The sequence below is a fragment of the Myotis nattereri genome, assembly GCF_964212035.1.
Source record: "Myotis nattereri genome assembly, chromosome: 3".
Taxonomy (NCBI): Eukaryota; Metazoa; Chordata; class Mammalia; order Chiroptera; family Vespertilionidae; genus Myotis; species Myotis nattereri.
Genome location: NC_138077.1, coordinates 81,575,237 through 81,596,351, shown reverse-complemented (window position 1 = coordinate 81,596,351; position 21,115 = coordinate 81,575,237). Strand labels below are relative to the sequence as shown.

General features: G+C 43.4%; 1 protein-coding gene across 1 annotated transcript in view; it reads left to right on the top strand.

The window, feature by feature from the left end:
* Positions 1-405: 405 nt before the first annotated feature.
* Positions 406-21,115, top strand: part of CRYBG3 (crystallin beta-gamma domain containing 3) — a gene marked incomplete at its 5' end in the record, with an annotated part of 133,244 nt that continues 112,534 nt past the window's right edge. The window contains 2 exons of the mRNA XM_081086732.1: positions 406-554; positions 20,948-21,014. Of these exons, the coding sequence (XP_080942858.1) occupies positions 406-554; positions 20,948-21,014 (216 nt within the window). The remainder of the gene's footprint in view (positions 555-20,947; positions 21,015-21,115) is intronic.

Here is a 21,115-nt window from a genome sequence, read left to right as displayed (position 1 = left end):
GGGGCGGGGCGGGGCGGGGCCTCGGTGCTACAGCGGGCGAGGGGAGGGCGGGGCCTCGGCGGGGCGGAGCCTGGGGCGAGGGCGGGGTCTAGGAGGGGCGAGGCCTGGGGCGAGGGCAAGGTCTCGGAGGGGCGGGGCCTGAGTGGGGCGGGGCGGGCAGCGGCCGCTGGCTCCTCCCTGGGGCGGGGGCGGGAGGAGGAGCCGCCGCGCAGCGCGAGGAGCTGCCGCGCGGGGAGTGGTGGTGCTAGCACCTCTCCCGCCCGGGATGGACGGTGCCGCGCCGGCCGCCGAGGCGGTGTAGCCCTCGCCGGGTCCCGCGGCGCCCGGCCGGGCTCCCAACTCAGGACACCGCCTCGCCCGCTCATTCCCCGCAGACGGCCCGGGCCCGGCCGCCGCGCCGGGGTGATGTCCGGCGGCCGTAGGAGGGGCGGCGCCCCCTGGCACAGCTTCTCCCGGTTCTTCGCTCCCCGGAGTCCTTTCCGGGACAAGGAAGAAGAGGAGGAGGAGAGGCCAGGGACGGGCCACCCGCCTGCCCCGGGCCGGGGCGCTGCCAGGTGGGAGTCTTGGGGGCGTCGGGGGAGGGGGTCCTGCGCTGACCTGCCGGACGGGGCTCCCAGCCTGACGCCCGCCGCCAACTGCACTTGGACCGCCACTTTCTGTTCTCCTTTCTCCGCTGCTCAAGTTTCCTCCTCCTCCTCCTCGCCCGGTTCCCGGGCCGCACCTCTCTCGGGTTTGTTAAACGTGGATGAAGTTGGTGGCGCGCAGCCGGGTGCGCACCCCCTGGGCCGGCGCAGTCCGCTCTCTTCCCTCCGCCCCTCCCGTCCGGGTTCGGTTCCCGGTCGGCGCCCGAGCCTGCTCGCCGCGTCCGGGGCAGGGGCGCGCCCCGGTGCCCCGCCGGTCCCGGGAGCAGCCGTGAGCCGGCGAGCCTCCCCGGCGTGGAGGGGCGCGTCCGAGCGCTGGTGCGGGGAAGCCTCCGAGCGCTTCCCGCAGCTATTATTTTGCCGGCTTATTTAAATGTTCTCAAAAACGATTAAAAAAAAAAAAAGAATTGTGATACCGGGTCCCCAAGACTTAATCAATTTATAAACACCTCGCCTGTTTTATTTACCATTGCCGGGACGTAAATGATGCCGCCTTCTTTCGTTCTTTCCCATCTTTCCTCGGAAACCTGCCCTTTACCAAACAGCCTCCAGGAACGGTACTCGAACTGCCTTGGTTTCAGTAATGAAAACGTGTTCCTTCCCTGTAATCTTTCCTCCTTCCTCCACCTGCTATAAAATCTATGTGCTTGGTTTTGGGGGGCTGTTGTGTTGTATTTGACGCGTCTCACTGAAAGAAAAACAAAAAACAAAAAAACAAACCAAACCTTTTCCCGAGTCTTTTCCCCGTCATTGAGGAGGGAGAGGGGTTAAAGTAAATACAACTTCCCATTTTAGATCGTTGGTGCGAAGAGAGGCTGAAACGCCCTCCCCGAGCCTGCGCTAGGCGAGTGTGTAACCCATGTGATTACAAGGACGGGCCCCAGATAGCTTTGTGCGCTTCAGGTTTTAAAGACTTGGAGGGCTTCAAGGAAAAGCGGATTTCGAGAATCAGAACCCCCTGACTGAGCTGGTCCCATTAGTATTTAGTTTTGTGATTTGATTCTAGTCGGCTATGTGTTCCCCAGTTTCCCTGCTTGTGGACCATTTGCATTCTGGCCACCTGTTGATAAAATCCCACATCTTTCCAAGAAAGCTCCTACTAAATTGGTAGACTTCTCGGGGGAAGTTCCTGCTCTTATTACCCTGACTGTTAATGGAGAATTTAAAATTCAAAGTTACACAGTAGTTAAAAATAGTTTGGAAGCCTGACTGGGCTCCACCAGCATGTCAGATCTGCTGGTGTGGGCAGCCTGCCTGTGGTGCCTGGCATCACTGGACAACACTGAACAGTCAGGTAATGTGGGAGAGGAGTTTAAAAGAAACCCCAGGTAGACTCCACAAACTGGGAAACTTGAGCCCTGTTAGAAAAGAATAGGTGGGCGGATTCAGGTTCATATCAGAATTGCCCTGAAACCCTGCCTGCCTTTCTCCGGGATTTGGGCTTTTAGGCACTTCTCACGTCTAATCTCCTCTCTGGAGCTAACCACTCTACTACAAACTAGTCTCTTGCCTACTTGCCACTTCCCTATTCTCATTGTCTCCAGATAGGCACAGACTGGCTGACACTGAAAATGTTAATTGTGCTTATTTGAACACTAATTTTGTCTTCATCTTTTATAGAGTTTGCCAGATGTTATGGGGAGAGCAGATAATCCTTTGTGTGGGTGTTTTACCTTTTAAGAGAGCTTAAATCTTTCTTTTCAAGGATATAAACACAAACAAAGCCTTTATTGAAAGTTTAATGAAACAAATGGAAATGCTTAGTGGTACCAAATGTCCTAGTAACCCAACACCCCGGTGTTAACAAGATTGGAAACAGAATTGCGATTTGTCACTGTGATCTTATTTCAATCTGAAAGGGTATTTTGGCTGTGTCTCTGAGAGGCAGTAAAAACTTTTAGTCCTAATAGGGGCCAGGTTTACCTTATGTGCTGGTGATTTTAGAGGCAGAGGGGTCCATTTAGCAGACATGCAGTATCTGGGAATAGCGATGCACAGCTTCCATGGTGTGCTGTAAGTTATTTGCTCTCCATGTGCTGTGAACACATCATTTGTGTGTTGAGTTTGCTGTTGTTCTAGTCCAGTGGTCGGCAAACCGCGGCTCCCAAGCCACATGCGGCTCTTTGGCCCATTGAGTGTGGCTCTTCCACAAAATACCATGTGCAGGCGCGCACGTACAGTGCAATTGAAACTTCGTGGCCCATGCGCAGAAGTCAGTATTTTGTGGAAGAGCCGGTATTTTGTGGAAGAGCCACACTCAAGGGGCCAAAGAGCCGCATGTGGCTCGCGAGCCGCAGTTTGCCAACCACTCTAGTCTCATTAACCTTAAGCAATTAAAGAAACATGTTAGCTTGAACACTGTTGTATATACGAATTTAGGTGTGGGCATTCCAATTGCTCGTCAGCCCTCATATCTTGGGTGGTTGACCAGATCCAGAAAGTGCTTATATTTTTATTTTAGATTATACAGGAGTTGTCAAGAGTAGGCTTACAGTTGTTCATATGGAAAATAATACAATAATAAATAAATAATAACAAGAATACATACTCTGTTTTGCATATTCACACCTGTAAACTTACTTTCGCCCACGCCAGTATAGAAATGAAAACTGCAATTGAAGTTTTACATAGGAAACTTGAAAAGTCTGAGTTCTGTGGCTCCCAGTTTGAAAATCACTGCTGTAATGTTTAGCCCAGTTTATGGCACACAGGAACATACTCATTAGAAGTAATAAGGGAGAATACGGAGGGCTTCATAGTAGAGGTTTTAATGGGGCCTTCAAGGCATTAGTGGTGTTTCTATAGGTAGAGAATTGAGCCAGGAAGATAGAGATAAATTGGGAACAGGTCTTCTAGGCTGGGCAAGGGCTAGCAGGTGGTTACGATCTGTTAGAGGCTATGCACATTAGTGAGACAGAGTGAAAAAGGTGGTAAAAAGTTAGATTGAAACTGGTTTGTAAAGGTCTAAGAGATTCTCAATTAATAATTTAGAGAATTTTTTTTGCCTGGCTGGTGTGGCTCAGTGGTTGAATGTCAACCTATGAACTCCAGAGATCACGGTTTGATTCCCAGTGAGGGCACATGCCCCGGTTGTGTGCTTGATCCCCAGTGTGGGGCATGCAGGAGGCAGCCGATCAATGTTTCTCTCTCATCATTGATGTTTCTATCTCTTCTCCTCTTTTCCTTTCTGAAATCAATGAAAATATATTTTTTTTTAAAAATTGGAGAATTTTTGCAAAAGCCTGTTAAACAGATACTGCTAAAATGTGAAATTTGGAGGATAGCTGCCTACTAATTTTCCCCGCTTTTGAGAAAATGCTCCACGCTGTTTCTTTTGCTATCTATAATAATAATAAAAGCATAATATGCTAATTAGACCAGACAGCTGAACGACCTTGTGGACATCCTTCCTGATGAAGCTGTGGCAGCGGGGGCAAGGCAGAGGTGGTTAGGGGTGATCAGGCAGGCAGGAGAGCAGTTAGGGGTGATCAGGCAGGCAGGTGAGCAGTTAGGGGCGATCAGGCAGGCAGGTGAGCAGTTAGGGGCGATCAGGCAGGCAGGCGAGCAGTTAGGGACAATCAGGCAGGCAGGCAGGTGCGTGGTTAGGAGCCAGCGATCCTAGATTGCGAGAGGGTGCAGGCCGGGCTGAGGGAACCCCCCCTCCATGTACAAATTTTGTGCACCGGGCCTCTGGTATCATATATGACAGACCTGTTTATGATGAGCTCTATGCAATGTTTGCAACTCAGGAGGGGGAAAGGAAGGTGAGAACAGCATTTTTCAAGGGCTGACTGTGCACTTCTGGACTGGTACTTTTACTTAGAGCATGTCATTTAAACCTCACCCTCAGCCTGGAAGGTTGGAATGCTTACCACTATTCTGACAATTAAGGAAACTGAGGGCGGGACAGTTCTTACGGTAGACACTGTTGGTGGTTGGGTGGAGCAATTCTCTTTTTTGTTAAATTTTTTTTATTGATTTTTGGAGAGATAGAAACATCAGTGATGAGAGAGACTCATTGATCAGCTGCCTCCTGCACGCCCCCACTGGGGACCAAGCTCTCAACCCAGACATGTGCCCTGACCAGGAATCGAACTGTGACCTCCTGGTTCATGGGTCACCACTCAACCACTGAGGAACACTAGCCGGCCTGGAACAATTGTCTTTTGAACTGGACTCTTCTGTCCTTGGCAAAACATTTGGCATCTGTGACCCCACCCACTAACTGCCAGCAGCATCCTCCAGTCATTGGAATAATCCTGAACACCACCCAGGTGGGTGGAAGAGAGTGATTTACCCCAAATTATGAGAGGAATAAGGTCCAGGGAGGGGTGAGATTGGAACTTAGGTTTTTCTAACTGACTCCAAAGCTCCGATATTTTTTCTCACACCAGGCTTCTGAGCTCCTTCAAAATGCATTAATATTTAAGTCCATTGGACCTTTATTTCTTTTGCTGTAGGATGGGTGACAGTATGTACCATTTTAGATATGTTCTTTTGGGCTGTTCCTTTGAGTGTCCCAATATAGTGTTATTGATAGAAGGTAAGACAGCATCACTAGACTCAAAGATGGACTGTGTCATATTTATCCTGGTGTCTCCTTTGCCTAGGTCGGGTGAAGAGTGAATCTCTGTTTGTTGGTGGAGCATTAAAGCACTTAGGAGTGGTTTTCAGCTAGGGGTAGTACACACCCCATCTTTAAGCATTTAGAAACATGGAGGATCTTAAATGTCTCCAGACAGTGTTTGCCTCTCAGTTTAAAGTTCAGAGAATTTTTGCTTGTCACCATAGGTGAGGGTGTTAAATGGGTAAAGCCAGGATGCTAAATGGCTGGTTATGTAGGAGATATTCTTATAAAAATGGTCACTAGTGCCCCTGATGCATGAGATCTGTTGGCCTTCAAGTTCAAGTGTTGACCACAGCTTCAGTTATATGAGGAAGGGAGGTTTGTTCTCTGAATGTTCACGGTGACTCTATTTCATAGACTTGAAAGCATTTTAGAAGACTAGAGGTGTGGTGCACAAAATTCGTACACTGGTGGGGGCGGGGGGGGTCCCTCAGCCCGGCCTGTGCCCTCTCGCAGTCTGGGATCCTTCGCTCCTTACTGCCTGCCTGCTCGCTGCTTCTTACCACTTGGCTCGCTGCTCTCTAGCACTGCTGCGGAGGTGAGAGAAGCTCCTGCCACTGCCGCTGAGCTCGCCAGCCATGAGCCTGGCTTCTGGCTGAGTGACGCTCCCTCTGTGGGAGCTCACTGACATTGAACATCTGCCCCCTGGTGGTCAGTGCGCATCATAGCGACCGGTCATTCTGGTCTTTCCACTGTAACAGTCGCTTAGGCTTTTATTATATAGACTAGAGGCCTGCTGCAAAAATTTGTGCACCAGTGGGGTCCCTTGGCCTGGCCTGTGGGATCGGGCCGAAACCAGCTCTCTGATATCCCCCAAGGGGTCCCGGATTGCGAGAGGGCACAGGCCAGGCCGAGGGACCCCACCGGTGCATGATTGGGGCCAGGGAGGGACATGGAAGGTTGGCCAGCTGGGGAGGGACTGCAGGAGGGCTCCAGGGCATGTCTGGCCTGTCTTGCTCAGTCCCGATTGGCCAGACCCCAGCAGCAAGCTAACCTATCGGTCGGAGCTCTGCCCCCTGGTGGTCAGTGCACATCATGGTGACTGGTCGACTGTCTGCCCCCAGTGGTCAGTGCACATCATAGCAAGTGGTTGAGCTGCCTTAGCATATCATTAGCATATTACACTTTGATTGGTTGAATGGATGACTGGACACTTAAGCATATTAGGCTTTTATTATATAGGATAGGGTAATCAGTAACTAGTTTAGACATATCTATGTGATGTTGAAAGACCACATCAGCAGTCCAGACCTGCAGTAATTAAAGGAGACTAGAAAATTCTAGAAGTACTCAGTGGTGTGTTTTTCTCAGAATCTTGAGCTCCCAGGTTAATGGAAAGTACAGAATCTACTCTTGGCAGCAGAGTAGAAATATAGGCTGTTTTAGAGAGTTGAAACTGTGGAGGTTTTTTTCCTTTTGGGGTTAGCAGGGTGTATGCCAGATGGCTAATTTGAAGATTCTGTTTCTTGCTGAGGGCATTCCTTGAAAACTAACTCAGTTGTTCACTAGATGTGTTACAGAGTGTACATGTACCTCCAATTGGCCTGCAGTAAATTTACTCAGAACTTCTAACTATATTAAAACAATTATAACATTTTTGGGTAGGGTTTTTTTTTCCCATTAAGAAGGTAATAGCAAATTTTGTAAAATAAGAGGAAAATATTATTCTCTCAAGATAAAATATTTCTTAACTAGAGTTCTGATGAATATCACTGAAGCCTAGATATGCTAATACAACTATGCTAGCAAGAAAACACGGGTTGATGTAAAGTTAAACTCGGGAAAATAATCTGGGCTATCTCCCAGATTATTAAAAGAGCATCAGCATGAAATAAAAGTTAAAGAAGTCATATTTATTTTGAGTCATTTCAGTTCATTAATTTGAGTGGTTGTTAGGGTCTAGTATGGTGCTAAGCAGTGGGGATACAAAGAGGAATGAATGACCAAAACTGTCCTCAAAGAGGTATTAGTTCATGGAGATAAACATGTGCATGTCTTTTCTCAAGATGAGCTCATTTTAAGCCAAACATGTTTTTGGTGTGTGTGGCTTGTTTGGTTTAGAACATACTGTCAAATATTGTGTGAGAACTTCACTGAGCTTTCAAAATATTTTCTCACATTATTAAACCATTTTCCCTGAGCATGGTTTCATTTGGATCCTTTGCCAACCCAGTACAGGGGGCAATGTGATGGAACTGTGCCCGCAGGTGAGGGGCAGCTTTCCCTCTGTCCCTCCTGCCTGCTGCTCCTTGACGCTGCAGGCTGAGCCAGTCCTGTAGATGGAGGCAGACAAGCACACCCTTTCAGGAATCAGCATGCCAGGGGAGTGGAGATCCTTACACTGATAGCTGGATGTTGATAGAGAAACAGATTGAAGTTTTGCGACCAAAATAACTCAATTCTTAGTATTTATTTAGTTGGCAGTATTGAATGGCCAGGTAATGGCACAGTTCCAGCAGGACTGCGCCTCACTGCTGAACCCCTGAGAGTACTTAACTGGAAGTATCCCAAAGCAGTGGAACAGCTGTTTGCCTGGTCAGGTGTTTTTTTGCCTAACCAGGTTAGCGATGACAAAAACTAAACCACCAAATATATATCTTATATGTGACGGAAAGACTTCGTTTTCTTTTCCCCAAGAAATAAAATGGAGAAAGCCTCTTGAGTGGCATTCTTTGAAGTAGAAAAAAAAAAAAAAAAGCTAAACCACCCTTTCTTGAAGCCTTAATAAGACCCAAACCCTGTGCTTGGGGCTTTAAATACAGGGTGGACAAAGGTAGGTTTATAGTTGTTCCAATGAAAAATGATACAATAATGAATAAATAATAATATGAGAATAAACTGTTTCACATATACTCACAACTGTAAAACTTCTTTTGCCCACCCCTTTATATGTATTCACTTAATTCTCAGAGCAACCTTATGAGAGAGATATCTTTACTCCATTTTACAGATACATAACTTAAGTCCTGGAGAAGTCTAATAGCTAATCAGAAGTGTCGAAGCATCTGTGATAGAGTCAGGAGTCAAATTTTCCTTCCTGAATTCGAAGCCTACAGCATGATGTGACGGCTTCCTCTGCTTAACTTGGGAAGACCCATAAAAAAGTCTGGCTTTAGAAAATGGTTTTGAATGCAAATAAAGGACAATGGCATGCTGCTGGATGTCTGTCCAGATGGCCTGGGCAAGTGTTCTGTACAAAAAAGAATCTACAGTCCTAGCAATTGAGAGAAAGAAAAATAAAATGTATATATTTATACAATTTATAAATTTATATTTAAACACAGAAAGGGTCAATCTTCTCTAATAGAGATACAAATTGAAACTATAGCAAGATGCCATATTTCACCTATTTGATGCGCATATGAGTTTGATATGGGGATGCTCATACACTGCTGGTGGGAGTGTAAATTGATACACCTCTTGGGAGGGAAATTTGATGAGTTCTGTCAATACATTCATGTACTCTGACTCAGCAATTTCCCTGTAGGCATCCCATGAGAAATATGCAATTTGCAAGCAGACCCAAAGTTGCTTTTGCAAGTTTAGTCATTGTAATGCAGTTTTAATAATCAGAAGGTGAAAAATAAAGTCAAGTCCCATCAGTAGTGGACTCATTGATAAATCATGGTACATCCATGTAATGGAATATTATTACACAGCAGTCAAAAGTATGGAGAAACCTTTTTATGTGCTGATAAGGAAATATCTCCAAGATACATTAAACTAAAAAAAAAAAAAGCAAGAAGCAAACCATTGTGTATAGTATGTTCCTATTTGTATATAAAAAAATGAAGGTATGAAAAACTATTACTAGTGTTGTGTGAACTATTTAGAAGGGATAAAAGACTGGGTGAAGAATTGAGGAAGAGAAGGGAGACTTCATTTTATACCTTTTTATATTTAAAAATTATGTGAATTACTTGAGAAAAAAATTGTTTAAAACCTAATGAATATATGTGTATAAAAGAGGAAAAGAAAACCAAAGAATGTATGACCTGCATTAGCAAAAATTCCCCAAAGAAAGAATGAATTCCATTAATTTGTTCAAGTGAGAAAAGTTACAATTAAGGCTATAAATACATGGAACTAATATTTATAGTGCAGAATGATATTTTGATACTTTGATATTTTAACACTTTCTACAAGTATGAGTGAGGTTTATATAGTAGTAGTCTATAATGTGAAACTGAGTGGAGTTAACAGAGCCTCAAAAATATCAACTCAAGGTGAGATCCCTTTCATCTGCTTTGAGGAAGCAGTGTGACCCTGGCAGGTCATTAGCCCTTTCAGATTCTGGTTATAAAGTGAGGGAGGTGGTCCTCATCTCTAAGGTCTCTTCCAACTTTAGCATACCAGCGAAAACTCCATAGGGTACAAAATAAAGAAATATGCTTTATACTTGGTAGATCAGGAGGATTTTTGTTTTACTGGAAAAGTCACACATGAAAATGCATTGGTTAATTCCTCTATATCAGTGGTTCTCAACCTTCTGGCCCTTTAAATACAATTCCTCATGTTGTGACCCAACCATAAAATTATTTTCGTTGCTACTTCATAACTGTAATGTTGCTACTATTATGAATCGTAATGAAATATCTGATATGCAGGATGGTCTTAGGCGACCCCTGTGAAAGGGTTGTTTGACGGCCAAAGGGGTCTCGACCCACAGGTTGAGAACCGCTGCTCTATATGATCCTGTCATTTTCATCATTTGATTGAAAACCTCACCAGTGTTTACCAAGAATTCATTTAGTACCACTTGCACCAGGCACTGTGCTAGTCCCTGGGAATCTAGCAGTGAACACAGTGCAGCATGGTTTTTGCCTCAAAGCACTAATGCAGATTGTGGGGAAGGCAGACATTCCACAAATCTTTCTTCTTGCTAAAATACGCGGCAAGGTGATAATGCAGGGCCTGTGGAGCATTTGGCAGGTGTGGGCCCATTCCTGAGACTCTCCTCTTAGAGGGAGCTGTTTTAATCTCATTTAATCTGTTTCTTGTGTTTCTGTACATGTGTCTAAATAATGCTTTACTAACCTTTCTTTATATATAAACTTTTGACATTTATATTGACTTCTGGTTATGGTGGATGAGGACTAGCTATTTGGCACCTCTTCCCACTTCCCTTTACTCATCCAGCCAAAATAATTATTAATTTTGGGATTAAATCAAAAGCCAATCTTTAGGTTTATGTAAAATAGTTTTGGTTTCATTATTGCAGCATGCTATTAAGGAGGGTGATTTTTATATGCTCTTTGTGACCAGTAGCACAAATGGCAGTGCTGGAAATGACACGAAAATGCTTCCGAGTGCTCTCACAAATACTAGTTTCATGAAATTTCTACCAAATGTATGTTAGAAATTTTCTGCTTCACTCTTTGTATTAAAATTTATACAAAACATGGATACTATCTTAGTGGGAGATCATAATTTTTTATGCCATGCTTGTTATGACAAGTAATGAAATATTTAAAATTTTGCATTTTGATAAGTGGGAATAAGTTAGGTGATATGTAAACTCTCCATCTTTTATTGTCTTGATTGTCAAAGCACCAAGGAGCAGCCCTAACTGGAGGGCTGTACTGTGCTATGTCAGTCAAAACTGAGAATTCATGTAATACTTTTGATTTTTCTATTCCAGGCAGGCAGGTACGGATTTTATTTGGCAATGATACAAAGAAGTTACCATTATATATTTCTACTGTTAGTATTTTGTATTTGTCTAGTTTAAATTTATTCCTTGTACTTTTCCACAAACTTGTTATTTGTTTTTTAAAATCACCTACAATACTTTGTATTTTTTGTCTATTTTTAATAATAATATATGCTTTTTATAAAACAGGTATGAAATTACAAGAGAATTTTTTTAAAAAGCACAACTCATAACCCTACCCACTCAGAGATAAGTACTATTCTTTTAGATCATTCCCTTTGTGTGTATCAACACCTATACATTTTTTTAAAATATATTTTTTATTGATTTCAGAGAAGAAGGGAGAGGAAGAGAGAGAGAAATCAATGATGAGAATCATTGATTGGCTGCCTCCTGCATGCCCCCTACTGGGGGTCGAGCCTGCAACCTGAGCATGTGCCCTTGACTGGAATTGAACCCAGGACCCTTCAGTTTGCAGGATACCGCTCTATCCACTGAGCCAAACTGATTAGGGCTACACCTATACATATTTTTACAGAGAATTAAAGGTTTCTTCAGTATTTTGAAATTTGAATTTTTTCACTTAACAATGACACTGTAACATTTTCTACAATAGTGCATATATTTATAATAATTATAAAAATAATTTAATCCTTTAAAAAGTCTTAGATGTATCATCACTTTTCAGAATCTACTTGAAATAACTAAATGTGCCTCTGTTTACATAGGGTTTGTATTCTAATGGAGAGGGCAGAAAATAAGCAAGTGGTATAAATTAATGTATAATGTACTTGGAAGTAATTAAAGCAGAGCGAGGGAGTAGAGCATGATGGAGATAGTGTGTCTGGAGTAAGGGTGTAGTTAGGATGGTCGAGGAAGCTCCCTTTACTGAGTAACATCTGGATGATGTTTGGGAGTAGGGCCTGAACAAATGTGAGGGAAGAGCTCTCCAGGCAGAGGGAACAGCCATTTCCAGAATGGAAGGGAGAGTGGATGTTGATGACGTGGGGACGGTAGGCAGGGGCCAGGCTATGGTAAGGACTGGAGATGTTATTTACTTTATTATTATCATTATTATTATTATTATTATTATTATTATTGATTTTAGAGAGGGAGGAAGGGGGAGGGAGGGGGAGGGAGGGAGAAAGGGAGAGAGAGGGGGGAGGGAGAGAGAGGGGGGAGGGAGGGAGGGAGGGAGAGGGAAGGGAGGGAGGGAGGGAGGAAGAGGGAGAGAAACATCAGTTTGAGAGAGAAACATTGATTGGCTGCCTCCTGCATGCACCCTGACTGGGAATGCACCTGCAACCTGGGCATGTACCCTGACCAGGAATCGAATCTGCAACCGGCTAGGGCTCGTATTTACTTTTTGAAAGTATCACTTGGGCATGGGTGTGTGTGTGTGTTGTCTCACATAGATTGTTACTTTATTAGTGTCTAGAACCGTGGTTCTCAACCTGTGGGTCACGATCCCTTTGGGGGTCGAACGACCCTTTCACAGGGGTCGCCTAAGACCATCGGAAAACACATATATAATTACATATTGTTTTTGTGATTAACCACTGTGCTTTAATTATGTTCAATTTGTAACAATGAAAATACATCCTGCATATCAGATATTTACATTACAATTCATAACAGTAGCAAAATTAAGTTATGAAGTAGGAACGAAAATAATTTTATGGTTGGGGGTCACCACAACATGAGGAACTGTATTAAAGGGTCGCGGCATCAGGAAGGTTGAGAACCACTGCTCTAGAAGAATTTACACAGGAGAAAGGATTTGAACTGGAGGTTGGAGGTGGGGTCAGCCTTGGCCAGGCTCTGGGAAGGCGCTGCAGCGTCCCTCCCTCAGGGCAATGTGTGGAATGGGATATGAACAAGTGGCCCATTTTAGGAGGCAGCTGGAATACTCATTGAGGTCACATCATAGCAAGAGATTCAGGGTATTAATTCTTGGGAGGTGGGTCTCAAATATTCAGAATCTGAAAGATATGAGGGAGAGGAGAATAGAGCAGATAGTAATGCCCTGGATGGGTAGACAGCGCAGGTACACATCACACACACCGCAATTCTCACTCGGTACCAGCCGTGGGCAAACAATGGCCCACGGGCCGGATCCGCCCGTTTGAAATGAATAAAACTAAAAAAAAAAAAAAAAGACCGTACCCTTTTATGTAATGATGTTTACTTTGAATTTATATTAGTTCACACAAACACTCCATCCATGCTTTTGTTCCGGCCCTCCCGTCCAGTTTAAGAACCCATTGTGGCCCTTGAGTCAAAAAGTTTGCCCACCCCTGCTCTGTACCCATGATTGAATTGTGATTGTGGTCTTGTTTTGAGGGCATGAGATGAAGGATGGGAAGTAAGTTAGCTTCAAGGAAGACACCTAAATTATAGGAGAGCGGCCAACATGATGAGGAAAAGGCCGTCAGAAAGTCTAAGATTGCAAAGCAACAGAGCTTCATAATCATGCCTATTACCTTTCCTCCCTTCCCCTGAATTTTCTCCAAAGAGTTCTGAAATTCCAGTGCCAGATGTTTGAGCTAAAATACATGCTGTTTGATTGCTGCTTTTAGTTACCTTTTAATTTGGAGCCCAGAAATAGTGCCATAACCACCTGCTCTATATTCTGTTAATGGTCATTAAAAAAATACAAGTCCTACTCTACTGCTCGCTGTCACCGTGTAGGAATGGATAGCTTTCCAGATGGTCATTTGTAAATCAATGTGGAAGTCTCTCTTTATGCTGTAGAGGCCGGATGGGGATCAGGCCAGTGCAGAAAAGTCTGTTTGATCCATGATGTACAGCAGTATGTCATTGGGCAAGGAGAATGCTAGGCTAGCATGTGAAGCTGTGTTTCTAAGAAAAGCATCCCCGGATTAGTGTAGCTGGTCCTCAAAGCCTGAGCAGACCCTTCAGGAGGGTGTGCGGATAGAGTCCATATAGGATTTAAAGACCTCATTGAAGGCTGAGAGGGTAGAGTCTAAGGCAGTGGTCGGCAACCGCGGCTCGCAAGCCACATGCGGCTCTTTGGCCCCTTGAGTGTGGCTCTTCCACAAAATACCACGTGCGGGCACGCACATACAGTGTGATTGAAACTTTGTGGCCCATGCGCAGAAGTCGGTTTTCGGCCTGGGGGAGTCTATTTTGAAGAAGTGGCGTTAGAAGAAGTGGGGGGGGGGTGGACATATAGAGAGGATGAACGAAAGGAGATAGACGAAACAAATATACAAGACGAGTGTGGACGGGAGAGTTGGAAGGGGTCGACCTCAGCGAATGTACCTCAGTCAGATTGAGGACGTTTTTAGCGAAGGCCAGCTTAGGAGTACCCTAATTAATAACAGTGTACCTACCTCTATAGTTTAAGTTTAAAAAACTTGGCTCTCAAAAGAAATTTCAATCGTTGTACTGTTGATATTTGGCTCTGTTAACTAATGAGATTGCCGACCACTGGTCTAAGGGAACAGAGGGTAGGCCCAGAGGTGGCCTCAGTGACTTTACAATAAGGGACAGTCAGAGTTTCTGCCTCTTTGTTTTAATGCGCTGGTCTTAATACTGGTTTTGAGTTGTTTCTTGGTCATAGTCTGTTCCTTTACCACAGAAGCCTCAAGGTTAGTATACCTATTTCTTTTTCCACTCACCCTGCTATTGAAGGATCATATGGGATTTTAGGTCTGGCTGAGAGCTGGTCTGACCCTTTCAATTTACATATTGGGAAAATCAGATCCAGAAAGATGCGCGTTCTCTAAGGGGCCATCCCTAAAACAGAGACGTCCTCCTCCCCTACACGTCTATTTTGAGTTTCTGCAAAGCATCTTGCTACTAATGACAGTGGGAAAGGGAGTGAATAGGTAAAATACCTCTTCTTGTTCCATATTATTTTTTCATTTAGTCCTTCAGAGTAAAGTCACGGACTGATGTATGACTCGATCACATTTAAAGGGAAAGCCAGATTCTGGGTTTCATCATAGGAGTTGTGTCAGTGGACTCAGAGGCGAGGAGCAACATGCCAGGAAGAGAGGCCATCGAGAGAGATGTTGCCTAGTGGACCCGGCCCCCAGAACCAGCAGTTTTATGTTAGTGGGGGAGGAAGATGTGATGGAGAGATTTGCCCCAATTCCCTGTCCCTGTCTCCAACAACATTGCCGGTTCCTCTATTGCAGAATGCACTGCACAGTGGAAGTGAAAGTCTAGGGTGGGAAGGTAATTGCGGGCAGCTGAGTGGGATGGGGAGGAAGAGGGAAGAGAGAGCCACAGCAGAGGCGGCTGGGAGTGGTGGGCAGTCCCTGGGACAGCGGCCTGGGGGACTGTTGAGATGTCAGGGCACTCCCAAGTCAGGGACTGCCTTCTATTCGGTGACCTTGTGTTTAGGGATGCTCAGAATTACTGCCAGTGATGTCAGCAGCTGGAGTCTGCCTCCTTTCCTCTCCGGAAATGGCAAGGAATCGGAGACTCCCACGTCTGTGGAGAAGCGGGCAAACCTCGGGAAGGCGGGTACAGAAGCTGTATTCAGTCCTTTAACATTTCCAGATTTTTCTGATGCAGCCACAGTAATGCTGTGAGGGAAAGGCAGGGTCAGAGGCGGTCCCCAGCAGCTGTTCCAGGAGGGGAAGGAGGGAAGAGCTTTCCTCTCCCTCGCTGCCTCCGTCCTCCCCGAGTGCAGGGTAGGCACTGTTCCTGCGTGTCTCTGTTGGCCATGCAGGAGTTGCGTTCTCACCACAAGAGGCACTGACTGGAGAGGCCCGGCAGCAGGCCTGTGCTGCGGTCCGGTCTGCGGCGTGCACTGATGACGGGACTTTTCCTTGCTGGTCCCACGCCAGCCGTACTTGCGATGCTCAGCGTGCTCATCAGGGCAGCGGCTCTGCTAGGACCAGGGGCTTTGCCGGACTTTGGTGTTGGGAGATGGGTAATGTTTTACAGGAATGAGTTTTCTAAATAACTGATATCTACCCTTTAAGTATCCACACATAACACATGCAGATATTAAATGGAGAGCCTTCTGACCAGATCCTTCTCTTCCCTATACATGTCTCAGCTGTTGGTTTTAGCTGAGTATAGAAATGTGGTCAGAGGGCCACCTGCATCAGAGCAACCCAGGGAGGGGAGCCGGTTGTTGAAAATGTGGGTCCCTGAGCCCCACGCCAAGTGGTATCCTTGACAATCAGGCCCAGAAATCTGTTTTATAAATACAGTGGCCCAGGTGGTTGTGGGGCATCCAGATAGGGTTCTGAAGGAGTGAGGACACGGGTTTTGTCTGGTATGATCACTGCTCCACCCCTAGCACCAAGAACAGTGCCTGACACCTAACGAGTATGCTGTACATACCTGGTGAGGGAGTGAGTACAAGTATATGTATTTGTGCCATTTTCAGCTGCTTCTCTGCAATCGGTGAGGGAATCTTGTTAGAATTTAATGAAAATTAAGAATATAAAATGTCTTAAGTGACAGAATAGGGGCTTTCCTCTTTGTAAATTATTTGAACTCTAGTATGTTATATGCCCCTTTTTCCATGGCCCCGAGGTTTATTTTAGGTCTGGCATGAAGTAGGTAAATGCTTAATGGCTGTACTTTTGATTCCTGGTTTTCAGCTCTGTTCTAAATAAGATTGCTTCAAAACTGAAGAGCTTCTGTGTTACTTTGACCTTGATATTCAGCTGGGTTATTTTAAAAGATTAATTTCCAAAGTTCAGTTAACTAAGTAAGATGGAGCTATTTAAAAATTCAGGGTAGTCTTTTTTGTGCCTACGTGTGGTTGTGAGCCCTGCCCCTCACCCCCTGCTATGAGCAAATTGTGTGCTTTCTAAAAATACTGCTATTGAAATATTACCACGTCCCAAAGGGGGTTAAATTGTGAGAACAATAGAAATGCCTTGTCATCTTTCACAGGGTTTGAGATTATCGGAATTTGACCATGTTTCTCTTTCCCTCGTATTTTTAAGGGTTTGAGAGTACCACTCCAAACCTTTGAGTCTCTTATTTATTTTTTTTACCAAGCAGATATCTAAGTATCTATTGTTTAAAGTATCTTTATCTACTCTATTCTGATTTTTTGGTGTTTTGCTTTTAAGTCAACTAAAAATTACCTTATTCCTGTTGAGTAAATTTCTTTCCCAGGCTCCACTTTAATCTTTATTCCTTTAGAGAAAGATGATGGAGAATATGAGTTATACTACATTCTTTCAAGGTGTGTGTGTGTGTGTGTGTGTGTGTGTGTGCGTACATATATATACATACACACATCCATATGCGCACACACACTTCATTAAGAAAAAGAGAATATTGTGTATTATTACATTGTTCCCTGATTAAGGTAAGCAGGCACAAATGAAGAACCTCTTTGATACAAAAATTTTTTTTTAACAAAGGGTAGTTGAGTGCCTTTATCATAGCAGGCACAAGGCTGGGCTCTGAGCTGGAGACATGAATGTTATAGTTTCTGGATTTAATGGCTTCAAATTCTATTTAAACAAATGGACAACCAACCAGTATTGGCCTGACCAGCGTGGCTCAGTGGTTGAGCTTCGACCTATGAACCAGTTCGATTCCCACTCAGGGCACATGCCCCGGTTGTGGGCTCAATCCCTGGTGGGGGGCATGCAGGAGGGAGATGATCAGTTATTCTCTCATCATTGATGTTTCTATCTCTCCCTCTCCCTTCCTCTCTGAAATCAATAAAATATATGTGTGGGGGTTTTTTTTTTTGGTTTTTAAAGAGCAGAAATGTATGTATGAGGGGAAGTGGGAGTACAAAAAGAGTAAAATAGAACTAAATTGTAAATTGTATAGGGTTAAGAGTTGGACAGGGTGGGACAGGTTGTTGCAGGAGAGGAAAGTGACTTACTGGCATGTGAACTTGGCATATTCTAAGAATGGGCAGGGGTTCTGTGAGCCACATCATGAATAACTAACTAACAGTATGCTAAGGACTTGGTTTTATTCATCAACTGATAGAGACTTGCGGAAGGGTTTTTTGAATGGCAGAGTGTCATGATCAGATTAATAGGAAGAATGGATTGAAGCAGGGCAGTCCGGAACATTCCAGAGAGCAAGTTAGAAGGGACTCTCATAATCTAGAAAAGAAGTGGGGAAGCTCTAATTGAACCAGTGATTTTTAGTTTGTTTTTCTTTTCATCCTCACCCGAGGATATTTTTCCCGTTGATTTTTAGAGAGAGTGGAAGGGGGGGGGGGGGGGAGAGACACCAAAGAGAAATATCTATGTGAGACAGACACATCAATTGGTTGCCTCCTGCATATACCCCAAGTGGGGCCAGGGATCGATCCTGCAACCGAGGTATGTGTCCTTGACAGGAGTAGAGCCCAAGACCCTTCAGTCCTCCAGCCAACACTCTAACCACCAAAAAACCCGGCTAGGGCTGAACCAGTGATTGTATAGCTAATCCAAAATTTTAAAATGTGTTTTTTGCTTTAAAACTCAACACATTCTGAAATTTTGGTTTAGCAATAAGATTCATGAAACTTAAATACAATATAAGTTTCAGAAAGTTTTATGAAGTGTCAGGTATTAACTTCTTTGCGTGATTTTGACTTTAAATTCTTCAGCTGTTGGCTCAGTACAGAGTAACTTATGTGCTGACCTACAACAGTGGTTTTCTGCTATTCAGTGTATGTTCTCAGCATGGAAGTAATTACAGCTACTAGAAAATACTGTGCTCTGCCTTAGCCCATGGTCCCAAAGCTGCCTTTTCTGCAGAGCATTTGTATTGGAAAGAAATTTTTACCATTTCACTTACAATCTCACCAAAGCAGTAAGTTTCTAGAAAGCCCTGAAAATACTCTAGATAAGCAGTTTCAGGAATCTGAAAGCAGGAACTAGGAGACTGAAATTAAATGCTTGTTGTAGGTATAGGTAGATTTTAGGTATGTCATGTAAAATTGATTGTAGTTAGACAATACACTTATATCATCAAGGTCAGTATTCTTTTTAAAATTATGCCCCAAATCTTTAAAGTATGCTCTTTTTACATGTATTTTGCCAAGCTCTTTTTTTTATTTCAGCTTAAGTAGACCACTATCAATTGACATTTAATTTAAAAAACAACAACAACTGAATTATAAACAACCGTGGCAAAAGATAAGGCTAGTAAAATAGAAAACAAAGATATAAGCATCCATTTACTGTAAAAATAACTATTTAGACATTTTTACTTTATAGATATGCATATGAATATAGGTCACAATTCTGTATTGTACATTATTATTTTATTTTCTACTTTTGTCTCTGTTTTTTCCTGTAGGATTTCCTTATGTTAAACACACAGTTCTTATCTTGTTTACATGCTTGCTTTTCTTACTGACTTTTAAAAGGGTTCAGAGCATAGCTGTATCTAATAGCCCATTTATTCCTGCATAGAGTCTGAGACCCAGTGACAGTTTAATCCCTTATATTTTCCAGGTGTTCATGATCTTACTAACTTTTCTTTGTTTTTTTGATCACTACCATTTGTTCCCTGACTCTGCATAATTGAACTGGATTTTATGGATGGAAAAGCTAAGGAGCATAAATTGCGTCCTCTCTTTCCATCCCGTCTGGGTTGTGTGGCCTTTACCTGATCTGAGCTGTTGCCACCTCCTCACCTCCTCCTCTCCATCCCCTCTCCACCAAGCCCCAGGATCCCGTGATTCTCCACGTTCTGTCACTCCCCTGCTTTAGGCTTGTCCCTGCCTGACTGCTAGTAGGACAAAGGTCACATTCTGTCCCAGGTCAGGCAGGTTCTTCATAGTCTGGCATCCACTAACCTCTGGTCTCAATCTCATCTCTAGCCTGTCACGAGTCCCTGTGCTCCAGTTTCATATTAAAAACAAACAAACAAAACATGGTTTTCCGAAAATGCCATATTCTGTATTACCCCCTGCCTGTGTACCTCTTCTGTGGGCACTTTACTGAGCAGACAGTTGTTCCTTGAATCCTCAGTGATCCGTAGCATTTTGTTCATTCAGCAGTTATAACTTGTACCAGACTGAATTATTAGTTTGTGTATAGTTTTACAAAGCCCCTGACCTACTTGTTCTTACACCCTCCAGGCCAAGCACAATTCCCAGCATATCAATTCCCAGATACTGTCGAAAGTGGAGCTACTTAATTTGTCTAGGGTTATGAAAGTATGAAAACAAGATAACATATCAACTTAGAGATACAAATGTTTAGACCTAAAATGCATATGTGCCTAATAGCCACATTAGTTTATTATGCCACTTGAAAGGGCATCTGTGAAAGTATTCCAAGCAAGACAATTAAAATGGACTATTTTGGAAAATCAGATTCTTAGGGAGCCATCTGGGGCACATCTGGGGCTAGATAAACCTGCATCTATTTTGAGTAGTCCCCTGATTCACTAGGTGACCCTACATGTTTATAAAAACTTGCTGAGTAGAAATTTATTTCAAATAACACTTGGCATAGGCATTCAAAAAAAATCAGGCTATGAAGAACCTTAATATAAATAAAAGCAGAGTGCTAGTTCTTTCCAAGATTATGATAGTTGTACATTGGTGCTCATTCCTGTGATGCTGATTATCAACATAAGAAAGTATAACGCACAATGGACTCACAAAAATTTCTGAAGCCTGGATGAGCGTTTTTTTTTTATTTCAATTACAGTTGACATACAATATCATTATTTTCAGTTGTACAACATTTTGATTAGACATTTATATACCTTACAAAGTGATCCCCCAATAAGTCTAGTAGCCCTCTGACACCACACATAGTTATTACAATAGTATTGACTATATTCCCTGTGCTGTACTTTACATTCCCATGACTGTTTTTATAACTGGCAATTTGTACATCTTAATTCCTTCACCTTTTCTGGATGAGCATTTTTGAGTGTGTTTTTCAAGTGTAGATATCCAAATGAACATATTCTTAGTATAACAATTTGTATATGAATCTTTTGAGCAGTGCACATAGAGAACCTTTCAGTGTTCGCTTTAAACACGGAAACTGTCTTATTTTAGTAATTATTTTTATTTCAAAAGAAACTGTGGTTTTTATTTTTCAGTGTTGAAAATGAGCCCATGAGCACAAGTCAGAAAAAGGAAAATGTACTTTCATCAGAAGCAGTAAAGGTATAGTTTTAAATACATGTTTTATGTCAAGCAAATATTTTTCTTAATTTCTGCTCATTCTTATTTTTTAGATTCTGTCATCTCATTTTATATTCCCAAAA